This window comes from Hesperophylax consimilis, chromosome 7 (assembly GCF_061612785.1).
Source record: "Hesperophylax consimilis isolate HC1 chromosome 7, BYU_Hcon_1.0, whole genome shotgun sequence".
NCBI lineage: Eukaryota > Metazoa > Arthropoda > Insecta > Trichoptera > Limnephilidae > Hesperophylax > Hesperophylax consimilis.
In genome coordinates, this window is record NC_142842.1 from 31,385,779 (window position 1) to 31,411,856 (window position 26,078).

General features: G+C 33.1%; 1 protein-coding gene across 1 annotated transcript in view; it reads right to left on the reverse strand.

The window, feature by feature from the left end:
* Positions 1-26,078, reverse strand: part of Fife (regulating synaptic membrane exocytosis protein fife) — a 399,632-nt gene that overhangs the window by 216,154 nt on the left and 157,400 nt on the right. Inside the window, exon 3 of the mRNA XM_089633979.1 lies at positions 10,346-10,661. Within this exon, the coding sequence (XP_089490105.1) occupies positions 10,346-10,384 (39 nt within the window). The 5' untranslated portion in view covers positions 10,385-10,661. The remainder of the gene's footprint in view (positions 1-10,345; positions 10,662-26,078) is intronic.

A 26,078-nucleotide genomic window follows, 5' to 3' on the forward strand; every position in this document is an offset into this window, starting at 1 on the left:
AAATGGGTTCGGCAATAGTTAATTTAAGCTTTCAGTAATTCTAATTATAAACCCGAGCGCAGATATTTTCAAAACAATGTTTACTGACACTTTAAGCGCCCTACGCGAGGGATTAACTTTGTTTAACTCGAAAATAGTAGTTTTAGAGAAGTAATATTATTAAGATATTTTAAGACATTATCAACAGTTCTATAAATAAAGATTTAGTGGAATTATATAGACGTACTGTATAGTAAGACAGGAGAACAAGTTTATGATGAAATGTTCGAAAACGATATATGAGTATAAGATGTTTTTTAGACACTTAACACATGAGGGAAATTGGAAAAAATTGGCGAATTCCCAAAAAAATGTTTGAATCGGTGTATTTCGATTTTTGGGGCATAAAATTTATTGATTTGTGAAATTTATGTTTGGAAATAATATATTTTTTTTTTGTGTTACAATATCATGTTGGGAAATATTATCATAATGATGAACTTTAGGATTTTTTTTAATAAGAACCGATTGCCTTGTTTATTCGCAGTACCTACGTAACTCCACACAGAAGGCCCCGAGGAAAATTATTCTATGGCTTATGTCATCTTTGGGGATGCTGTGAGGGGGATTTTTTTAAGGAAGGGAAGGTGAAGAAGATCTGAGAAGGAAAAGGTATGAGAGGCGAGTAGAAAATTGGGGATCAGTGTGTCCAGGAGTGACGGACATTTGAATTCATATCTTACGGTGCAAGGCGATGAATCCACAGAGTCCTGATGAAGAGGTTCAAAGATCTCTCTCAACCAGTCTCTCACAATAGGTGAGCAGACGCATCCACGACCTAGACAATCTTCATCCCATGAACCCGGGCACCGCTGATAAGTCACCAAACGTAGCGAACCACTTGGTGTGACATATGGCAGAGGTGTTGGTTATCCGATGGGTGGTAGTGGCTGGTTGTGAATCAAATTAGGCGGGTAGGGAAACACGGGTTCCTTTTTATAATATATATTAGATTCATAAATAAGAATCTAATATTATGTTTATTTATAGTCGCTAATAAAATATCATCTCTTTGACGAAATTAATTCTTAATATGTGTAGTCATTATTCCTACAATCTTTGTTATAGTATATTTACATATGCAAATAATTATTTATTGTGAAATGTAAAATAAAATTAGACAAAAAGGGGGATAAACTTTAAGTGGAAAACCCGCATAAACAAGGACTCTTCTTACAAATTCCTGGAAGGAATTCATTTTCCTTCTAATCCTTATTTACGGAGAATTTATTTATTTAATATTCTGCTCAGTGATGAAAACTGCTGACATAAAATAAATTACTATTAAAATACGTACGAGTATGCTGGTTTTCTTATTAATATTATGATCTCAATTTGGGAGGCGATTACGAGCACCGCTGCCCAGGGATAACCAACACCTCTGCCTTAGGTCACCCAAAGTGGTTTGTTACATTTGGTTATTTAGCAGGCGTGTCCGGGTTCGTTGGGTAAGGTGTGAGGATGCGCCGGTCCAGAGGCTGATTTGGAAAGACCCTTTGGCCTCTCCAACTGGTCTCGAGATCCATCGTCTTGCGCCGCAGTGGAAAGATATATATTAATATATCCGTCACTCCTGGACACACTGATTCTTAGATTCCTACCCAACCCTTTATATCCTTTATCTTTCCAGAATCCCTTCATCTCCTTCGTTTCCTTAAAAAAGACCCTACATACAGCATCCCAAAATATGATAAAGGCCATAAGGGAAATTATTTTCCTGCGTGGGTTTAATGTAAAAAAAATATATTTATATATTACAATTTATATTTTTATTAATTTGTCTTTGTGATGTTTTTAATTAGATATAGATTAACATTGAAAAGTTGAATTATTTACCTTAATTTAGGCTTATTTTTAAATTGTAAATACTAAAAATGCTTTGTTTATTAATACAAAGTGTATTGTCCTTGACTACTGTGTATATTATGATCCGGCAGTGAATTTATCGATTTAACGATTGGGAATATATTGAATTATGTAAATCGTATAACGACTATTTTTTTATACCGATCGAATGAGGAAGTGCAGTCCTTTTTTTAATTTTTATTTATCAAAAATAACCTTCAAGAATCTCAACAGGGTCAACTTAATTTAAGTAGTGTTAGATCGAAATAACATCACACATTCTATTTGTATCTAAAAATTTATTATACACTTCCAAATAATTATAACATATTCTATAAAGTCATTGACCGTAAAATTTTACATGTGTACGAAAGATTTTACAAAGTTTGTGAATATTTTATTAATTATTTTTTGATAGAAGTGAATAGAACCTTTAAATTAGTCTGTGTAATTAAATATGTTTTTTTTTGTTTCATATAAAGTGGTATTTCTACAGTTTACATGAAAAAAACAATAGGGTTGAAATCACAATTTTAATATTTGTAACTAGCTGTACCCGCCCAGTCTGTCTGTGCAGATAGATATACAAAAGCGTGTATTGCATTTACGTCCAAAAGATGGCGCGGTTTTTAAAAAAGAAGCTTGTTTTACTTGGCATAGGTGACATCTATATAAAAACACACGCGTATTCAAATGCAATGTTTTGTCAAAATTTAAAAGACATCGGTTAAGAATTTTCGGAAAATAAAGATTTTGAACGAACAAACATTTACAATTTAATTTTTATAGATTGCATTTGTCCGTTTGTAGTATAGCAATTCAAAATATTTTTTAATCTGCTTTCTAAAACAATAATTCAATTAATTTTGGCGTACATTCAAAAATAGCGATTCAATTGAATTCACAAATTTCTGGTATCAAAATTTTTTTTTTATACAATACGAGATATTAAAAACCTTCGGCGTGACCAAAGATATTAGAAGAACGAGATATGCTATGTTGGCCGCCGGACCGTAGCCGGAGTACTACCTAATTAGGGTACTTTGAACGGTATCGGGACGTGTACGCACAGAAATCTGTTCTATGTATTAGTGCGGATACCTTAGCGATGCCTTAGCGTAAGCGAAGGTGTGCAGTAGTATTGGTGAACAAAACCGGCGACACTCCGCAAAACAATTCCACTCAGTACGAACTGCGCATAGCACATCTCGTTCTTCTAATATCTTTTGGCGTGACTATAGAAATAGCCGATGCAGTGATGACAACCAAGCAGGCCGTTTTGCAGAGATAGTATTAAATTAATTTATAATAAAAGTTAACTTATTCTTAGTGTAATTGCGTGTAATAAAACTTATTTATTCAGAATTGGCATTTGTTGACCTTTATGAATAAATACGCTTTAAGCCATAATATTTTTCAATGGTGTTCTCCATTGAACGTAATGTCTCGTTACTTAGTATATCAATCTGGGTGTTTTATTTTACTTGTACAAACTTGTAACAAACAACTACGCTGAAAATTAATTTAATTAATAACTATTAAAAAAATAGACTCATCTTAAAAGGAAGAAAAACGCTAACAACAAACGATGGGAGTAACAAAAATACATATACGAATAGATTCAACAAGCCATTACTATAACTTTTACTTGGAAGTTTGCTTCTTGGAACTCTAATGAAGCCCTTGGGAAAGGGAGATGCAATAAAGAACTATTCCACCCACCTTACATCACGAACTAGGAGTTTAAAACCGCACAGAATATCGTCGCTGAAGTGTCGAACTAGACCCAACTTTATAACTTTGCAATTTGTCAGGGCATAATTTAAAAGCAAAAAATATTGTAATTTTCCAGAGAGCTATGCAAAGAGAATGTCACAAGTTGGAGTGCAGCCAAATTTTTAATTTTAAAACATATATTCTCATTTTTAGAAGGTAGTAATTTTTCTTATCGTAATTCCAAGCCTGCCAATTCGGTTCTATTAACAAATCGTCACTTTAGTTTGACAAGATTTTTTTCTTTATGATGTTGCAAACATTACAATATCAATTTCTCATTTGTTTTATTAACGATTAACAATTATTGTTGAATTGAGTTCTTATTTATAAAACCAATAATATTTTAATTTAATGCATATTTTTGATTCTGTGACGTACCTAAATGTGAAGATAAAACTGTTTTCGACCAGCAAGGACACTATGTTTTTTAATGGCTTTGATGCGTAATTATGGGTACCGCTGCCCTGGAAACCATTTATCGGATAACCAATATCTCTGCCGTAGGTCACCCCAAGTTGTTTGCTACGTTTGGTGAGTAAGCAAAGGTGCCCGAGTTCTTGAGGTTTGTCCTGGTCTTGGCGGCGTTGATTAAGGAAGACTCTATGACCTCTCCAGTCAGACTCTCTCGACTCAACGCTTTGCACCGCAGTGGTAGGGATAGATTCATATGTCAATCCTGAACCCACTGACCCCAAAGAGAAAACTTACTGACATAAAATATTGTTAATTTATTGAAAATCTGTTCAAATTATTCGTAATCCTGTTAAAAACGGGATTGCAGGTCTATATCGAATGAATTGACAGGTTTCCCAACAAACTGTCGGTAAAACATTAATATGTTATGAGGATGTCGGAAAACATGTTCATACAAATTCTGATTTAGTCTTTATATTAAAAGCGCGGCTATGTGAACACGTGTTCAAATATATTTTAAATGTATTGATAGTTTGTGAGTAAATGGCGTGCTATCACATTTTGAACAAGATTTTAATAAATCATTTTTCTACGTGCGTGAACTAAATAATCAATACAAGCAAAAATCAATGACGGCCTCCGTGGTAGAGGGGTAAAGCTTTCGACTAGTAATCCAGAGGTTGCGGGTTCCAATACTAGGGTGTGTGAGAAAATTTTATTTCAAAATTTATCCATTTAACATAATATATAGTATATCTGCAGTACGTCCCATATTGTAAGATACTCCCAGTTTCGGCCTTGTGTAAGACCATCATTAAGAATTGAAACTTTGCTTGAAATGGGTTTAGCCAAGTTTGGTGACTAGATCTAAATTTTAAGGTACTTTCCCAACTTCATCTTCCCAATCGCTTCCCCTTCCCACTACCTTCACTCACAACATAACACAATTGGTAACATAATAGTCTCACTTTTTTTATTTTAGATAAAAGAAAATTACATTTTTCACTTATTTAACTAGAAATAACAAATAAATTACACATAAATATATTACACAACGATATTATTCAATTTTAATGTTTTGTTGACTGAGCATAAAACTGAACAATTTTTTTTTAAATGTACCTACACTTTTTCATTTTTAATTTCATCTGGGAGGCAATTATATATGTTGCTCCCCTCGTAACCAATGGATTGCTTGCCATAATGAGTATGTATGGTGGTTAAATGTATTTTATCGCGTTGCCGTGTAAAGTGTGTGTGTACTTGGGACGTTTTAATGAGTTCTGTATTTGTATTTATGAGTTTATTACTTATTTTGTAAATAAGGAGACATGTATTATATTCATATAATTTATAGTTTTGTTTCCATGTATAATTCTTGCTTCAGACGGTTGGAAGAAGTTGGGATTCTTATGTGGTATAAAAAAATATTGTTGAAACCACCATTGCTTACATGTGATGAGTAAGAAAATGGAGGAAAATAACTTTAACGGTTTTTATCAATTTTTTTTTCAACTGTAACAATTTTTTAATAATATTTTGATACGATTGATCAGATAAATCAAAATCCTTTATTATATTTCTCTTATTGTAAGTTAGCACCAAGCACTAACGAGAAATTCTGCCGACAAAAGCAAAAAACCAAGTCAAGCAGCCGATGCCGATACCATTAGAATTCGTAATTCCTTCACCACGGGTTTCTTCAAGACCTGCATTAACAGATCTCTTCTCACGTCTCTTTAATTACATTTGATCTATCTCTTACCATCACTTAGCCGTCGGCGACTTAGTTCTAATAAGATAAATTGTCAGATTAAGCACAAAACGTATATAAACTTACAAAAAAAAACTCGTTAAATAGGTCAGAATTTATTCAACAAAAAAAATGTTAATCTGCAATGCAAAATCTTACAGCTAGTATCGGCAAACTCCCTTTCCAGAACAAATTATGTAAGCTCAGTGAAATAACCCATTCAAGATTTTTTTCTAGTTTATAGTTATATTTTCAAATAAAGTGTATTTTGTTCGAAAAACACACATAAGCTTTTATAGGGACTAAAATTTCATCAAAGCGTTATGAAAAAATCTATCTTTGCCGGGATGGATGGTATAAAACGTTAGTGTTCCGATAAAATAATAATCTCCGATAATACCTCACGTGGTGTATTATGGACATTCGGGACAATATCAACTTCAATAGGCCGAGGAAATTGATTGCTTCTATAAATATTTTATCGACCCTTTATTTTATTAATCGTTCAGAAGAGATGTGGTTTCGGATATAACAATAAATTTTACAATACGTATCAGTGGGTTATTGTATATTAAATCTAAATAAATCACCGAATGTGGGAAAACAGTAGGTAAAAATTCAAGGGATTACATTGTATTGTTTTATAATCTATTGATGTTGACGTTTTATTGTTATTTTTCAGATAATAAGTGATTATTGACATAAAAATAAGTACCATAATTTTCAATTGAGCATTGTTCTAAAATAAAATTATCGATATTTCGGAGCACGGACATATATAAGCACGGACGATCGATAAAGCTCTATGTGCCTTGAGCCGTGTTTGATGACCAGATGTGAATAGCCAGGTGCTTCCCCACTTTAAGGATTCCCAATTAGGGATGCCATGGTCTCACTGACTCCAGATGGTTAGGAGCAGTTGGGATTTATAAACATCTTCCAAGTTAAATTAATTAAAAAGCCAATAAGCGAGCTGTTAAATAGATTCTACATTCGTAATCAACTCATTAATCATCTTCAATTGAATTAAATAATAACTCCGTCTACTACAATATTTGAGTTACAAATAAATATACATTTACCGCCCACGAGACTTGTTAATTGTATTATTCAACGCCCACCCATTCTTATTTGATTTCAATGAATCAGTGATCACTTCATAACCAGACGAAGTAATAATTCTCTGTTATTAGTATTATGAATGTGTTCTGTGTGGGAAATTAGCATGAAATCCGTGCTCACTCTTCTCCCAAAGCCCGCATAAACAGGGAACACTTGTTGTATAATCGTTTCAGAGACGTATATGTAATTAATAAGCCCGAAGTGTTTGGAGAAACTCGCGCGGGGAAGTAAAACCTTTTAAACCGTCTCGCGGGGAAATTGTATGAAGCTTATTTAAGAAAATGGAGCACATTTTAAGCTTAGACCGACGTTTTAAACGTGTTTATTTTACGTGTTTTTAACTATCATTGGAAATATATTATGTCTAGATACAGCGTGCTTCGGGGTGTTATCGTGAAACTCTAGGAGTCATTATTTATTCTTAAGGATTTTTTTTTACTGAACCAAACAAAATCTACAATAAATGCGATTTACCGTCCACTACAGGCGACAATCTTAAGCTACTAGTTTGCTAAGTGCGATATCTGTTCGACCAACGTTAACTTAACGTCTGATTGGCTATGTGTATACCTACGTATTTAAGTGAATGGCGGGTATTGTAAAGCTAAGCGACAATACAAGTTTTAGCAGCAAAAAAGGATTTTTAAGTAGATTTTCTCTGTTTTAAAACTAAAATCTAGGTTACAAATACATTCGGGTATAACTTTGTAATTATACATAGATAGTAACCAAAAATGTGAATTAGTTTAGGGTAATATATATTTGTAATTCTTAAATTAAGATATAAGATCGATAAGAATGACGGAAAATGTATCGTATTTTTGTAAGCAAATGCATTACAAATTCATTCATTGACATTGTTTACTTGGACAATTTTGAGATGCAATGTTGCTATATAAAATCGTTAGCAACATTACTGACTGTACCGAATCATTAAATAAAATTTATTTGAAAGTACCTTCACGGCACACACGTTTGTGCAATCTTTTTAATGAACAACATTGTAAAACTAATTCAAATCAATGTGATTGCCTTATGAGACCATGATGCCATATACCATGGAGTATCTTGTTTTAATTATATGTATGTAATACCTCGTAATAGTTGTAAATATAATGTTTAATTGTTAAATACTAATCGTTTTACTCATAATAGATAATACGGAGGGATAAGAACAGGTTAGTAGAAAACGTTACTCATAATCACGCGCATGCGTATTGCGTATACCTGCCGTAATACGGCAGTATTAATGGCTGACAGATTTTTAAAGAGACGACCCCCAGGATTAGGGAAGTTTTACTAGACGGAGATCGCCGACTTAACAATCTGGTTGATTTGATAGATATCGACTGGTCGCGCAATGAAAACGTTATAAATAAGCAGTAATACCCATTTACAGCACTATCAGAGGAATCTTTTAAATCGAAATATCGATAAACCAAATCAAATACGGAACGCATAATCAAATTGGCCAAATTTCTAAGCAATTCAAAGTATACCGGGTCAATGATATCGCAAATGTCATCCGAAGAAACGTAAAACTCATCATTTTCAATGATTATATATCATTTAGATTTTTTATAAGAATATCGTGATTACCTTCTTAAGTTTACCGGTAGCAGAAATGTCCTTACTACGGTACTTGAAATGCAGTGTATATGATGGAAGGTATAAAGGAGTGATTAGTCAGCGGTAGAGGCACCTTCTCTTGGAATGATAAGACGCGAGTGCCTGGAACTTTGCCAGCGCGAGCGTTTGGCAAATTCTAACGAAACCTCTTAAACCAACTCGCGGGTAAATAATGAATGCACCTAATTTGAGAAAATTAAGTTCATTTTAAGCTTACACTGACTTTTTAAACATGCTATTTTAAATTTAGCTTGGTATACGACAGTGGATGTGTGAGAGTAATTATTCAATGGTTAATGCACCTTCTCTAGGAATGGGTTTTTGGAACTTTATCACCGTTGGTTAAATAAATTTACTTGTCTTATTTTTAAAATAGATTATTAAAGTTTTAAATGTTATTTAATTTTCATTTATTTATTTTTTAGAGTAAATTCGCTCTGCAGTCTGCAGCTGAGAAAATTGAAAAAAAGAGGTACCGCATTCGCATCAATAGTGTAGATTTCAAAATCATTTAATAGAACATTTCCTGTGACTTCGTTTACCGAGTCTTCTCAACTATACGTTTTTTACGTTAGAATTAGGTACAGGTGGTAGTCATTTACAATTGTAAAAAATATTGAAGAAGATATAAAAGAATGTATGAAGGCAATAAAGAGAGAAAGTAAAAAGGTAATGGTTGCAAGTGGCAAACTAGACTTGAACCTGGATCATATTGTTTCAGCGGGACTGGCATCTCTACCAAATGTAACCTAATTACATACCGTCATTTTATACATCCATTTTGAATAACTAACCTTATCTTCAATTATTTTCCACATTATTTTGGATGAATTTTTTTTTGCGTGATCGTCCAGGATGAATATTTAATTACGTTGAATATATGAAATGCGTTAAATTTTCACATTTTTTGTGATGTCCTCAAACACAATTTTCATGAAAATAAGTTATAAGAGAGTGATATACGTGATAACTGACATTATTAAGCAATTAAAAGAATACAAAATATTCAAAATATTCTTATGATTTTTAAGTTTTAAAATCGGTCTTGCTTCAATTTTGTTGAACTACAACATTCTTTTAAATGAAATGAATGTACTTAAATTGCCGTACAGAAGGATTTAAACTGACTTAGTATTTCTATATAAAGTTCTAAATATTTTTTCGTTTTCTGCTCCCATTAGGTAAAAGTAAAGGTTGGGATTTATTTCAATGCAGAAATTCTGCGACTAATCACCATTTGCATTATTCATTGCGCTGGGCCTTGATGTGAGCTATTACTGTGGATTGATGTAAGTTGACTGGCATTCAAAACTGCATCTCGCCTTATTTTGCACTGCCATTCTTCACAGTCAATCACAATCTTCACACTCTTCACATTCTTCCATTATATTGCACAGGCGCTCTTGCACGTGGCCCATTTATATAGCAATACTCATGGAAGGAAATAAATATAAATAGTCAATTATGATCTTCAATTTATCAAAAAATGCAAAATATTGTTATCGAGGCTGTTTAGTTTTGTATAATAAATGTTGCAAAATTTGAACTATTCATATGTAAAACCACCTAAAAAGGATGATCATAAATAAATAAATAATTTATGATTCGCTAATAGCAAGAAAAAAACAAATAATGTTTCTTTTATTTTGCCTAGAATTAAGAATCACAGGAAAAACTTTAACGAATTAAATACAAAATTATACTTAAATCCAAGAAAATAAGTGTTTTTTCGAAGTTTTCATTTTGTTTGGTTTTTTTTTCACTTACCTTCTTGACGAAGGACATCACATTAGTTGGCAGCATCATGAGTGCAGATTTTGTTGGTCCAGGCTCACAAGAAAGACGATCCCTGAAGAAGATCAGATGCGATCTTCATCCTTCACTTTCAACATGACGATTACACACACACTGATGGTTAAAGAGGTCAAAAACACTGCTTCACTTCACCAGTCACAAAGGTTCGTTTTCAGCACACATTTTCACTTAGAGATTATGTACTCATTATTTAATATTTATAGATTGAATTCAATTTTGATATTTGTAGTTTAGTTTGATATTTTTTTGTTGAATATGTTTTGGTTTCCTGAAACAATGAAAAAACATTTTTTTTAGTTTAGTCAGTTTGCATGTTAAATACTCGTACAAGTTGAGAAATGCAACTTTTTCAGAAATTCTAACTTATAATTTAATTGTTTAATTTATTGATACCATTTTAAAAAAATGAATATCGTACAAGGTCTGAATCAAAAAATAAAGAACAGGAGAAAGCGATCTTAGCTTCGATTCTCGACGACTACATTCCACTCGAACAACGAATGGTTCGACCCACTCGTTGTTCGAGTGGAATGACTTTTGACGTTTGGCATATGTTATTATGTACCTTCGAAGAGTAAGAATGTCGACCAATGTGTGTACTTTCGATAGCGATTGCAAGCGTCCTGGATTGGAGAATACCCTGGGCGTGTTTTGTGATCCTAAATACGAAATTGGGTCTCATCATCATTATGAAATTCAAATGGGATGGTTATGTACGATGGAAGGCAAATATAAAAAAGACAGAGTGCATGCTAAATGGGCTAGAATTAAAAGGTTTTAAGTTAGTGACATTAAAATCTACATAGAATGCATTTCTAGTACGTATTATCTATTCAGTGGTCTCGATTACCCAGAGCAAGCTGGATTATGGCAAAGAGAAAGGAGATGAATAGAAGAAGCTTAAGAAGTACCTGGCTTTTCAGATCTGATCACTAAACATGGTTGAAGCTACTTCAAGCAAAGTAACGTTTTGATTCCGAATGGTGGTCTTTTACCAGAGTTTCACTCCTCACCATATTCTTGCCCTTCTCCTGCCCCACACCACTTATTTCAGCCTCACAACGTACCCTAATTGGGGATACATTAGTCTCACTGGCTCCAGAAGGTTAGGAGCAAGTGGGACTCTTTTGCCGTATTCAAACAAAAAAAAGGTAATTGAAAAATACCTAGTGCATCTATCGCTCTGAAACCGATCGCAAATACATAAATGACTTTTTCCTCTTCGTTGTGGACTCGCATACAAAAACCTAAACTATCAAGTGACAGTATAAGAATGGTGTCAATTTAATTCTCTCCATGCTAATAATTTAGTCCTGGATATGTCAAGCTTACAACAGACCAATGTATGGGATTTATCTCGAACAGTTAGACAGTTGTCTTTAGCCATCAGACTATATTATGGGGTATAAACGTCGTACAGGTCAATGCCTTCACCTAGCAGGTATATTGATATTACAAAATGAATCATCATTTTGAACACGTGCGAGGTATACCAACCTAATAATTGGAATAAGGGATCTAACGGCCAGATAAAGGAAATTATATAATTCGGGAAGGTATTGAAATTCTATTGGAATTCAATTTAAATGGTAACTTAATAAATTCAATCCATCAAATTAGTTGTCATTATAGTTAGATATAAAGATTTTTTTATTTCTAGGTACATTATTAAAAATGTATTTTACTTCTGAAAGTGAAGTAAACTAAAAAGTACCAACTGCCCTGTCTATGGCACCCCCCATTCTTGATAAATTATTAAGGTTGAAGGGAGTGGGCATTAGAAAAAAATGGAGTAGAGGAAGGTAAGAGGATATCTTACCATTCAGATCTGGTCACCGAAAACGGGAGAAGTATTTAAAAGAAAGTAAGTACATCATATTTAATAACCACTCTAGCGATTGGTTTCATATATATATAGATATGATATATCTCGACGCCATCTAGTGGAAAATTCAGCACTAACAGAGCCTTTCCTACAAAAATATTTTGGTTGTTTACAGATGAAAAAAATAAAATAATCAGTAATTGTCGATTTAAGTACTTGTATATATTGAATCATTTGACGGGTTGGGAATAAACCGACGTAGCTCAGTGGTCCAGAGCACGTGACCGGACATCAGAAGGTGCGAGTTCAATTCCCGTCGGCGGCATTTATTTTTACTCGGGAGATATTTTCAATTTGTATGGATATTTCAGGCGAGTAATTAATGCTTATAATAATTTGTCAAAAAGCAGTTTGAAAACGGCCTTGGACGCTATCACAATAATAAAACTAAAACACTTACACAGATTAATAATAACATTACACATTAAAATTGATTTACTTTAAATTTAAAAAACACGTATGAAATAGATTACTACGAGTTAAAAAAAAAAATAATAATTGCAAACAAATCCTTGATTCTAATAGTGGTCTGTCTGCATTGCAGTTCTGAGAGAGTCAATCTATTATGTATCTGAAGATAACGGTGGGTTTGAAGGTTCTCGTGATAGCTCAGTGGACAAAAATTTGAACAATTACTTGGATATTGTAAGATCTCGTGAATATATTAATAATTTTTTTTCTGAATGGAATAACTTAATGAGTGAAACCTCAAATCGTAATATTTTGATCATCGAAGACAATATTAACGACTAATGTTGGTAGCATACAGTTAAAAATGACGTAAGTTTATATAGTAGAATTAGATCAGTGATAATAGCACTTTCCCGGTAAGGAAGAGGTCTTGGTTTTAATACCTAGTTGCGACTGAATATTTTTCTGTATTTGATATCAATTACGTAAATAGTAGTATCTAGTATATTTAACAGTCGAAATTGACAGCGTGAAGACGAGTTGATCTTTATTTAGTAAAACGGCTTATAATATATTGTAAATTGCCTCTTTATTTGGCCAACCACGTCGCGACATAACTCCCCAGCCTTAATCAGAAATGCAGAAATGGGTGGCCTTTTGGAAGAATAGATTTTAGATTACAAGCGTCATGTAGAAATGCCATACTTGTTCTACTGGTAAGGAATTAGCACCATTAATCCCTTCAGCACCGGTGCATAGTCGGGAAACAAAAAAAAATATTAAAACAATTTTATTAAAAAATATTATTCCTTACCCAAAAGTATCATAAAATCGTTGACAGCCCTGTTTTACTAAAGCTAAATTGCGATACTTGCCCAGCTATTCCAAGTAGTATTATAATAATTTTGAAGGCAACAATAAACTCACTACTAATTACTCTATTATAATATTTTGCTAGATTATACATGTTAAAAAGTAATTTTTTATACATATTAATATTCTGTTCAAATAAAATTTTCTCTGTTATTATAACATTCTAGGCCTTAATAGAATTTATTTTATATTAATTACTATTCATTATCATAAACACCTCATACTTCGATTTATGTCAGGTCTTATACAAACCTAGTATTCATTCAACTATTACTACACTAGTAAATATTTTTTTAAATTTTGTATTGTCTAACTGCACTTCTATTAACAACTGTATCACTTGCAATAATATTTGTCTGTACACATTATTTGTTCTGTAATCACTCTATTATCACTGTATTGTAAAAGCCATGTTTATGGCGTTTAAATAAATAAATAACGTATGAGCTGTCATATAACAAAAGTTTGCAATTTAATATGTCGTTTCTCGTGAATTGAGTAGAATGCATCGTTTTGGTGCAGCCAATTCCTTCAGCAGTATTACTATACATGTAGGTCGACGTAAAATTCCCATCTTGATCAACATCGATATTCTCAGCATGTTCAGTTCTTGACTTTCAAAGTTCAGTCCTGCATGAAGGAAACCTTCTATTATTTATGATGTAACATTATCACTCTAATATATTGCATTCCATTTTTTTTATTTGATCTAGGTAAAGAACAATTCGAAGTTAAATCTGAAATTTTTTTTGTTAATATTCTTCTAAAAAGTTAGGAATTTAAAAATATAATCGACTCAACTCAAAATTTATTTACCCGTTTTTGGGTAGAAACCTATTTAATGTCGTAGATTTTTATTTTTATTTTCGACGGAGCTTTTATTAAACACGTTAACACTTCATAAATGAGTCAGCATCAAAGATTAAACTTAATTAAATTGATTGTTTTATATTCATTCAATGTTTCAAGTGCACGCTACTGTCAACAACTGCTGAGCTCTGTTTAATTTATAAAAATTGCAGTAAAAAATAATCAAACCTATATATTTAAGTGATCAAACGATAAAGACTTTAAAAATCCACAATCTACGTGATTAATAAGTTAAATTCTGCATTGCATTCCATTAAAAGTGTACGAATTTAAATAATACGGAACTGTCAAAATTAATTGTTTTCAAGATTACGTTCAAACTACATCAAAAGTGCTCAATTTTGTTTTTGTTTTAACAGTGTTAAATCACCCAGTTTTTCTTTTTAAAAAAAAATTTTAAATCCAATTCTATTAATATAAAAGTAAAACTATCAAATATTGAAAGTGAAAGATTTAGCAAAAACAGCACTGTCATCTCTCAAGCTGAATTACAATATATGAAGATCTATTATCTCGCCTACTCATAACTCGGAAGTGGTTCAGTGGATAAATCGGTCACGCTGAAAGTTATATCAACGGCGTACGTTCGAGCCCCAACCAAACCAACTAAAAATTTTATATTTTATTTTTATTTTATTTAATCTCTAACGCACGACTGTTAAGTTGCGGGGCGCGTTCAAGGCCCAGAGAATCCATCGAAAATTGAATAAATTAAAAATATTAAAAATCTTCTAACTATGCCTAACTGCTTAGCATGTCCCGAATCGACGGAAACTACATTTGTATGCCTAGTATGTAAAGGAGCATACCATCTTCTCTGCGGTGGAATCACAGAAACCGCTTATCGACGACTGACAATGGAACGGCGCACTCAAATTAAATGCAAGAAGTGCGCAACCGTAGCGGTTGGCACTTCTTCCCAGGCGCAGTCACCGGTTTACGATATCAGTTGTGATAAACCCATTGGATCGGAGAACAGCGAAATCCTGAAAAGTCAAAATGCAATCATCTTACAAAATAATAAAATACTGGACACAATAACCTTCATGAGCAAGCAGTTTGAAGATATTCTCCTCCGCGTGCGGGAGTTAGAAGATAAAAATATGGTGTTAACAAAACAAAATTCCTCTTTAGAATCCCGAATTGACCTACTAGAAGGCCAGCTTGAAAATGTCGAAAGGTCGGCAAGAGCCAAAAATATAGAGGTGAGGGGAATACCCGAAATAAAGGGAGAAAGTTTGAAAAATATATTCCACAATATATGCCAAACCATTCAATCAAAAGTAAATACTTCAAACATTGAAGCGTCCTACAGGACACAAAAACACAAAAATGGACCTATTGTTTTTAAACTGACCTCGAATCGCGATCGAGAACAATTACTATCGGATATAAAAGCCTTCCACAAACAAGCATCCAGTCCCGAGGAGAAGCTCAACACTCTGAACTTATGGATTGCCGGACCAAGCTCACCAGTCTACGTTGCGGAACACCTCACATTTCGTGCTAACCACTTGTGGTACCTGGCCCGCAAAGCTACAAAGGAAATTTTTTTTAAGTATTCGTGGATCAAATCAGGGCAGATCTACGTACGTAGAGATATCGGAACACCTGCAATTCTTATTTCTAATGCGGAGACACTGGCACTACTCTCACCAAATTCATCACAATTATAGTTCTAAAATTATCATGTGTAAAACTTTTATTGTATCGTATTATTATTTTTTTATTGTACTTGTTTTGAGGTATCACATATATTGTACTAGTGTCAGAATCAAGAATCCGGTAAAAGATACTATTCCTATTTCTATTGCTTTGAAACATCAACATTATTTTCTAACATTGCCAACAGTAAAAACTCTACATACAACTTGTTTTCTAAATTGCTCGCCAAGTTTTGTTCAGCTTCTAGTCTTCATCCAAAGTTTAGCTACCAACACCCTACACCAATTTAAAAAATGGAAGATAATATTATAAATAATATTTTAGACAATTTGTCGCAGATTCCATGTATCGAAACAAGTAGTTCTGTAGAAGTTCAAAAAACCCTAAATAAATCCAACCTAAAAATATTTTCCATGAATATCAGAAGCATGAACAAAAATTTCAATGAACTAATGATACTACTTACAGAACTTGACTCAGACTTTGACTTGATTATTCTGAGCGAATGCTGGATCAGAGATAACTATATTCCTAAAAACATAAAAAACTATAATCAATACAGTACTCAGAATAACCAATTACAAAATGATGGCGTTATTATATACATAAAAAATCATATACAATACTCTTTAAAGGAAATCACAATAACTCACTCAAATTGTCTTAAACTTGAAATAGAAAATAGCGTTACTGTTCTAACTATATACCGATCACCGAGCACTTCCAATATAACACCATTTTTAAACTCGCTTAATCAGTTTCTGGCATGTATTAGAGATCATGAAAATGTTCTAATTATTGGTGACCTAAATATTAATATTATAAATACAATGCATCCCCAAGCAAACGACTACATAAATGTATTAACTCTTCAAGGATTTATCCCAGCTATTACAGCCCCTACTCGTGTCTCAGAGTTATCCGCCAGTTGCATAGACCACGTCTTTGTCAAATGTAAGCTAAATATCAAATCTCTCATATATCAGTGCACTGTGACAGATCACTACGCTACTATCACCTCCATTTCTCATAAAATTCAAAAATTACCAGCATCCACTATACAACTAAAGAAAATTTCTTATGACACTCTCTTCAAACTGGTTTCCAATGAAAACTGGTCAATTTTCTACAAAATTAGCGATCCAAACTTAGCGTGTGAATCTCTCATCAACATCCTACATAAGCATCTGAAAAATGCCACATCCCACACACACAACAATCAAAGTAGTCGTACAACTAAACTAAAACCTTGGATAACTACTGGTATTTTACACCGTATCCGCAAACGTGATAAACTTCATAAATATTGTAAAAATAACCCCACTGATTACGAATCTCTCTTATTTTATAAAAGATACAGAAATGCCTGTAAAAAAATAACCTGTACGGCCAGAGAAGATTATTATAGGAAACAGATAGAGGAAGCTGCGAATGATAATAAAAAAATCTGGAACATTGTCAAAGAAATATGCTACACCGACAAAATTACCACACCCATAAATAAAATAACCATCACAAATAAAACACTAAATGCAACCAAAAATCCAGAAACAATCGCAAATCACTTCAACCAATTCTTCTCTACAATCGGATCGGATCTAGCAAATAATATTTTAAAAAGAAATAGCAAGTCTGAAAATAATCTTGCAAATACTATCTTTCTCGATAATCTGAGTTATGACCCTTTCAATCTCACACTAACAACAGAACAAGAAATCACTGAAATCATCAATTCACTCAAAAATACACACTCCACGGGAGTTGACAATATATCCACTAAACTAATTAAACACCTTAAACCAATCATTGCTAAGCCCCTTGTATACATCACAAATCTAAGTTTTCGAACTGGCCTTTTCCCAAACACTCTAAAACATTCAACAATTATTCCTATCTTTAAATCGGGGGACAGATCAATCGTCAATAACTATAGACCAATATCTCTACTGAGTCCAATCTCTAAAATAATCGAAAAAACAGTAAAACAAAGGCTCTACAAGTTTCTCGAAGAAAATAAAATCCTGTCAAAAAACCAATACGGCTTCCGCAAAGGTCTTAGTGCATCAGATGCAATTGCAGCTTTTACTAAATTAATTTCTGATAACCTCGATAAAAGTCGCAAGCCCCTCGCTGTATTCTTGGATCTGGCTAAAGCCTTTGACACTGTATCTCACCGCATACTTACGAAAAAACTCTCACAGATAGGAATAAAAGGTGTTCCTCTTAAATGGTTTGAGAGCTATCTAACAAATAGGTCCCAGTCAACTGTTATTAACTCCGCTAAAGAGTATAGAAGTACAAGTTTGCCAATCACATATGGCGTGCCCCAAGGCAGTGTGTTGGGCCCACTTCTGTTTCTAATATACATTAACTCGTTATACAATTTGGATACTGGTGGCACTATAATATCTTTTGCCGATGATACGGTTATCATATTTGCAGATGAAAATTTGAATTCAACATTTGAAAAAGCAAATCATGGTATAAATGAAATAAAACACTGGTTAGATTCCAACCTCCTCACTCTAAATATTGAGAAAACTAAATACTTACTTTTTTCCATACGCAAACCTAATCTCCCTCAAAACTATCATAAACTTACCATACATTCATGTTCACAGAACTTCAACATGGCTACATCACCTCACAAAAATTGTTCATGCGATAACCTTATAATATCAAACGAAATTAAGTACTTGGGGGTCATTATAGACAATCAACTGCGATGGGAGGCCCATATAAATTCTACAACAAAAAGGCTTAGCAAATTATGCTACATTTTCTACTCTCTCAGATCTATCCTTAACATACAAACACTAAGATGTGTATACTTTGCACTTTTTCAATCAATTACTACATATGGTATAGTGGGATGGGGAGGTTGTGCAAAAACGATTCTTCATCCCATGGTTTTAATTCAAAAACTGTTACTAAGGATAATATTCAAATGTAAGCCGACAAACCCATCAGAACCACTTTTTAGAAAACTCAGAATATTAGATATTCGACAATTATATGTTAAGACCATTCTCATATACATACGGAAAAATGACTTGGTGAATAAAACACAACAAAAAATTAACACCCGTTACTCGTCACACCTAAATTGTAAAATTCCCCAAACGAAAACAACTTTCGCCCAGCGGCAGTTTTCTTATATTGCTCCCAAAATATTCAACTCGCTGAGTATTGATATCAGAAAATCAAAAACTCACAATTTGTATGTCATAAGTGTTCAAAATTGGTTATTTATAAAGGGAAGGAACTTTTTCAAGGAATGCCTGCCATCATTAAATTAAGCTCATTTTCTTTATTAGTCATTTTTGTTTTTCATTCAATTCTGTAAAGAAAAAAGTTTAATAATTAATTAATTAATCTTTATTTTCATTATTTCAACAAGTTCATTTTCATAATTTCTACTTTATTTTCATTATTTCAACAAGTTCATTTTCATAATTTCTACTTTATTTTCATTATTTTAACAAGTAAAGTAACCTATTTATTTGCTGATTGTGTTCATTTTATCTCATTAATATCAACAGTTTAAAATACGGTTGATGTACACTTGAGCAATCTACTGAACTGGGAACCAGTAAAAGTATCACCTATTATACACATACATTGCATGTAAGAAAAAAATACTTAGATTAACAAGTTATCAAATATTACATTTATATAATTATATAAACCTATGTATATAAATTTCGACTACCATAATACGGGCGTGTGTCTAGTGTGGTAGTCGAAAAGCATGTAAAAACTGTACACATTAATATTTCATGAATAAAGAAAAAAAAAAAAAAAAAAATTTTTTCGTGTTTTCTTCATAGGTTGCTGGACTATTACACATTTAGCAATAGTAATCAGTACCCCTGGTATAGTCTATGGCTGAACACTAGAGAAAACTAAATAGCTTAAGGTTAAACACCAGGGAAAAAGTAAATGGCCTATGGTTGAACAATATTTTGGAAAAACTATGTACATAGCCAATAATTGAAACCCAGGGAAAACTATGTAAATAACGTACAGCTGATTACTAGGGACAACTAAATAGCCTGTGGTTAATCGCATGGAAAAACTAATCAGCCTAAGGTTAAACACCGTAAAAAACTATGTAAATGGCTTATAGCTGAATACGATGGAAAACTAAAAAGCCTGTGGTTAATCACCAAAAAAACTAAACAGCCCATAGTTGAACACTAGGGAGAAGAATATAGAGTATGGTTGAACACCAGGGAAAACTCAGTGAACTTAAGCCTTTTAAAAATAAATTTCTTCAAGGGTTGCACAAGTAATAATGTAGAGCAATGGCAAACAGCATCCCGCCCAGCCGTGTAGCGTAAACGACTGATCGTGGAATTGGAAATGGAATCGGGTGATTTTTCCGATACTGTCGTACCTAACCTTACCCAACCCATTCCAACCCAACCCGACCTAACCTCCAATTGGAATACAAATACCTGGTATCTCCGCGTAGCGTATCCAGATAGTAACTTGTTTATCCGCAGCTGAGTCAACTCAGCCGAACCGTGCAAGATGCTACGGATTTGCACGGTCCGTTGTATCGTAATACCTGTACGCTGGAGTTTTCTGTAAATAAAAATGTGACTTCAATTTTAAAACCAACGAAATGATTATATAATGCAAATATGTATCTTAGAATCCCGTAGGAAAGAACGGAAAAGAAATTTCGCAGCGTATACAAATTTTCAGTAAATATGAGGTTACTGATTTATTTATTAACACAGGGTTTCTTGCATTTCTAACAATCCAATTTTAAAAACTCGGGGAACGTAATACGTGTATTTAGTTACAAAAACTCAATACATTTAACAACATACGACATTTTAATGATGAAATCCTTTGTTAAAAAGTGCGATTTTTTTTTTAATTTATGAAAATTAGATTAGTAGCAGGGTGGTCCAAGGCGTCAAATATGTACTTGGGTGTCACTTATTTAATTCTCTGCTTGCTAAGTACTTCACGATTGGGTGAGGAAAATTTAACGTCTTTAATGATGGGAGAGTAGTGGCAATTAAGGTGAAAATGATTATTCATTTCAGAAAATAAAAAAATAGGGTTCTAGAATTTGAAGTGGTTATTATCAATAAATCGTAGGAAACAATCTTGCAAATTGAGGACGGTTCCGAGTTTGTTCCAAGTCAAATCATTGAAACCAAACACAAGTGCTTTTTTAAATGATAAACTAATGTTTATAAGACAAGGTTTTTTATGCATAGCACAAAGGATAACAAATTATTATAAACAATAATTAGTCGCCTGAAATATCCATACAAATTGAAAATATCTCCCGAGTAAAAATAAATGCCGCCGACGGGAATTGATCCAGCACCTTTGTCAGTCAGGTTCTCTGAACCACTAAGCTACGTCGGTTTATTTCCAACACGCCAAATAATTAAATATGTACTTCAATCAACAATTACTGCTTATTATATTTTTTCACCTGTAAACAACCAACTTTATTTTTCGCGTTCAATTCCCGTCGGCGGCATTTATTTTTTACTCGGGAGGTATTTTCAATTTGTATGGATATTTCAGGTGACAAATTATTGCTTATAATAATTTGTTAAACACATATTCGATTGACTAGGTGAACCATAGAAATAAGAAAACCCCCAGTAGTTGTATTACTGGACATCGAATAACTTGGATGCTATTTAATATAGAAGTGCAAAGAGGAATAGAGGGTACTGAAGAACTTCCAGTGAAATTAGGATTTGAGAATGCATATTGCACATTCACTGACATACTGAAATCTCCACTCCATAACACTATTTGAAATGGAAGATGGACTCTGTAATCTGCAACTGGTACCTTCAACTACAACTACTAATCTAATTATTTTTTTATTTTATTTTATGGAAATTTACAGTTAAAATATAGTCGATTAATACATTTGCAGTTTACAATTTATTTTTAAATTGAACTAGAAGACAAAGTTTTAACTTGGTTCCAGAGTTACTTAGAAAATAGAGAACAATATGTTAAACTAAATAATACATTGAGTGAATCTATATCTTCTGAGTATGGAATTCCACAAGGCAGAGTAATCGGGCCTATACTTTTTCTTATATATGTTTAGTCTCCCTATTAGTGGAAGTATCATCTCGTATGTGGATGACACAGTTATCATCGTCGAAGGAATAACATGGACAGATGTGCTTTTTTTTGCTTTTGTTCTTTCAATACTTAGATACTGAATTTTTGTTGTAATAATGATGACTACTATTTATGACCACCTTAACTATTTATAAATATTATGTATTTAATAGAATAGCTCCCCAGTTGGACCCGAGATTTCTCTACTAACTGGGTAATTAAAATGTTCAATGAATATCATGTATAATAAAAATTATCCTGTATTTACTTTAATTATACAAAATAAAAATAAAATAAAAGAAATAACTGAGAAACCAATTATAGATTTCCCCGGTTGTACGGGTTTTCCAATAAGAGGTGTTATTTTGGATAGCCCTCTATTTCGGTAGATGTTATTTTTGAAGCTGTGATTTTTTAACATTTGACAAGTAAAAACTACGTAATTAATAAATATGGAACGATACACGCTTGAACAACGCATTGAAATTATTAAAATTCACTTGAGTGAATCAAATGCAAGTCATCTTGAGTGATGAGGCCCATTTCTACCTCTGTGGCTTCGTCAACAAGCAAAATTGTCGCATCTGGGGCTCGGAAAACCCAAGAGTTATTGTTGAAAAGCCTCTATACTCAACGTGTGACTGTTTGGTGCGGTTTATGGTCCGGAAAAGTCATTGGATCTTACTTTTTAGAAAATGAGGCTGGAGCAACAGTTACGTTGAATGGATTGCGCTATCGAGGGATGATTAATGATTTTTTATGGTTGGAATTACATTAGTACACCTTACCATTAACTATTAATCAGTGGAAAGTTCATAATTGGCATAATTAATTATATTATTATTGTAACTAACTAAGTCCGTCATCTCTGCCTACCCTACGGGGTAGGATGGACCGCCAAACAACTCGGTCTTGGCACACACTCCTTGCCTCATTCACATTCATACATACTCTTCTATGATTCTGATTCTTGACATGACCCGACTCTAGTATCTGATTCACTTGGTCGTGCCATGTCTTCCTCGGGCGTCCCCGACTTCTGCTACCATTCACATTTGCATCGTATATTCTCCTTATACTCCGTTCTTCGCTATTCATATAAGCGTCCCTTTCTTGATCTTACTCATTACGCTTAAATCAGCTTTGCACTCTTTGCGGATCTCCACATTCCTCACACGATCATACATGGTTTTACAACACATACGCCTCAGGGATCTCATTTCAACAGCATTCAATCTACTTTCATCCTTTCTTTGCCAGTTCCATGCCTCACTTCCATACAGCAGGGTAGGTACCAGAACTTGTATTATTGTATAATTACAGATTTGCTGTCAAATTTTCCTAAAATATATAAATAAATAAATTATATGTTAGAGGAACACGGCGTGTTATGAGGTATTTAAAAATCTTATAATATGTTGGAGGAATACGGCGTGTTATGTAGGTATTCAAAAAAGCTTAAAATATATTGGAGAAACACGGCTTATTAAAAGGTATTAAATTTTATTTATAATATGTTGGAGGAACACGGCGTGTTATGCAGGTATTAGAAACACCTTATAATATGATCAAATAAGAGAACACGGCGTGTCTGGAAGTTGCTGTGAAAGCTCAGTGTCTAGAACTGATAGACGAAGATTTACGAACAGATTCATCATTTTTCAAAAAAATACCGTTCGCACGGAACTTCCAACGCAAACAGAACCAGGATTTATTCGTGCGGTGGAAATTGAAAATTCTTATTTTTATTTATTTAATACATATTACATTATTTTGAAATTTACAAATAGTAGATATAATGAATCACCATACTAGGCGGCTGCCTGTTTTATGGTGACCAATTGAGTGTAATTACTTTGTATGAAATATGAAATCTAGTGTAAACATATGAAATTAGTAACTATAGATGAAGCTAAAATTTTGGAAAAATTGTAATAAAAAGTAGAAGATAGAAATTAGAAAGGAGAAAGAAGTAAATTAGCATTAGATTGTAAAAATGTACATAATTATATATATAATTTTTAATATGTGTGCATGCAAGCACACATGTGTATATAGCAGCAGACATACCTATATACATATAACAGCACATGTATACATACACCCATATGACGCATCCTCACGCATATAAACAATATAAACATCTCTATCTGAGTACTTGGAATAGGCTACTAACACTATAACAATCACACATCAAAAAATCCCCGAGCGCTTTCCTGAAACTGTCGTATTTGGCTATTGATTTTATTTCTAACGTTAAATTATTGAATATTTTTGGAGCAAGAAAGTTAAATTGTCTTTGTGCCATTGAGGTTTTTATTGGGGGAATAGTATAATTGGATTTTTTGGAATATCTTGTGTTATGGGTCGATTCAAAAATATTTTTTTTCGTATGTTTGAATTTATAGTAGGAGGATATGTTTTTGACGTATAAGGATTTTATGTTGAGTACTTTGAAGTCGTTAAATAAGTCCTTCGTGGGGTGAATATAGTGTACTTTGTAAATAGTCCGCATTATCAAATTTTTGAGCTTTAATTAATGGATCTAATATCGTGTTAGAGCATCCTCCCCAGACTACTATACCGTAAGATATAATTGATTGGCATAAAGAAAAGTATACCGTTTTTAGTGTATTTTTATTTAGAATATTTTGTAGTGACCTGAAGATATATGCCAGTTTCCGTATACGGTTTGTAACATTTATTACGTGATCTTCCCATCGTAGTTTATTGTCAATTATTACACCCATTTAATGGAATCTACTCGTTCTAGTGGATTGCACAGACAACTAAAGTTATCTCTACAAGAATGTATTTTTAGTGTATGATTGATTGAAGGCTGACTCGGAATATTAAGACTAAACGTTATATATTTCGTTTTAGTTATGTTTAAGGTGAGTAGATTATCATCCAACCACTGTTTAATAATTTGCAATGTTAGATCCGCTCTATGAAATGTTTCTTCCCATGTCTTACTTTTTAGTACTAGGGCAGTGTCATCAGCGAAAGTGATTATATTGCCATCAATAATAGATAGTTTACATAAGTCATTGATATAAATAAGAAAAAGTGTGGGACCGAGTACACTGCCCTGTGGCACACCAAAGTTAATGCTAGTTGAAGGGATGGTTTATGCGATGGTAGCTTAACACATTGCTTTCTGTCTGTGAGGTACGATTTGAACCAATCAAATGCCTTATTCTTTATTCCGATTTTTTTGAGCTTGGCTAGAAGGATTGGATGAGATACTGTATCAAATGCCTTAGCTAAATCCAGAAATACTGCCAAACATTTATCACCTTTGTCTAAGGCTTGTGTTATATGTGATGTTAGTTCTAAAATAGCTGAATCTGTATTTAGTCCTTCTCTAAAGCCATACTGGTTTGACGAGAGTATGTTATATTTTGTAAGATGCTCGATAAGTCTTTTTTTTACTATTTTTTCAATAATTTTTGATAGTGATGATAATATAGAAATTGGTCTGTAGTTTTTTATGTCAGTAGGATTTCCGGACTTAAAAATTGGTTGAACTAGGGCAAGTTTGAGTTTGTTTGGGAATTCACCTTTAGTGAGACTGAGGTTAATGATATGTACTAATGGATGGATTATAAAGGGTTCAACTGTTTTTAGTATAGTTGAGGAAATTTTGTCATGATTGCACGAATGAGAGGGCTTTAATTGTCTAATAGTTTGAGAAATTTCATCGTAGTTGGTCGGGTTTAAGGTGAGTATATTATCTGTTTCATTGGCACATTGATTGATAATGTCGGCAAGGGCATTTTCATCGGTTGATGTCTTATTTAAAATCTTTGATGCTAGATTTTTACCGATATTGCAAAAGTATTCATTTATGTGATTGGT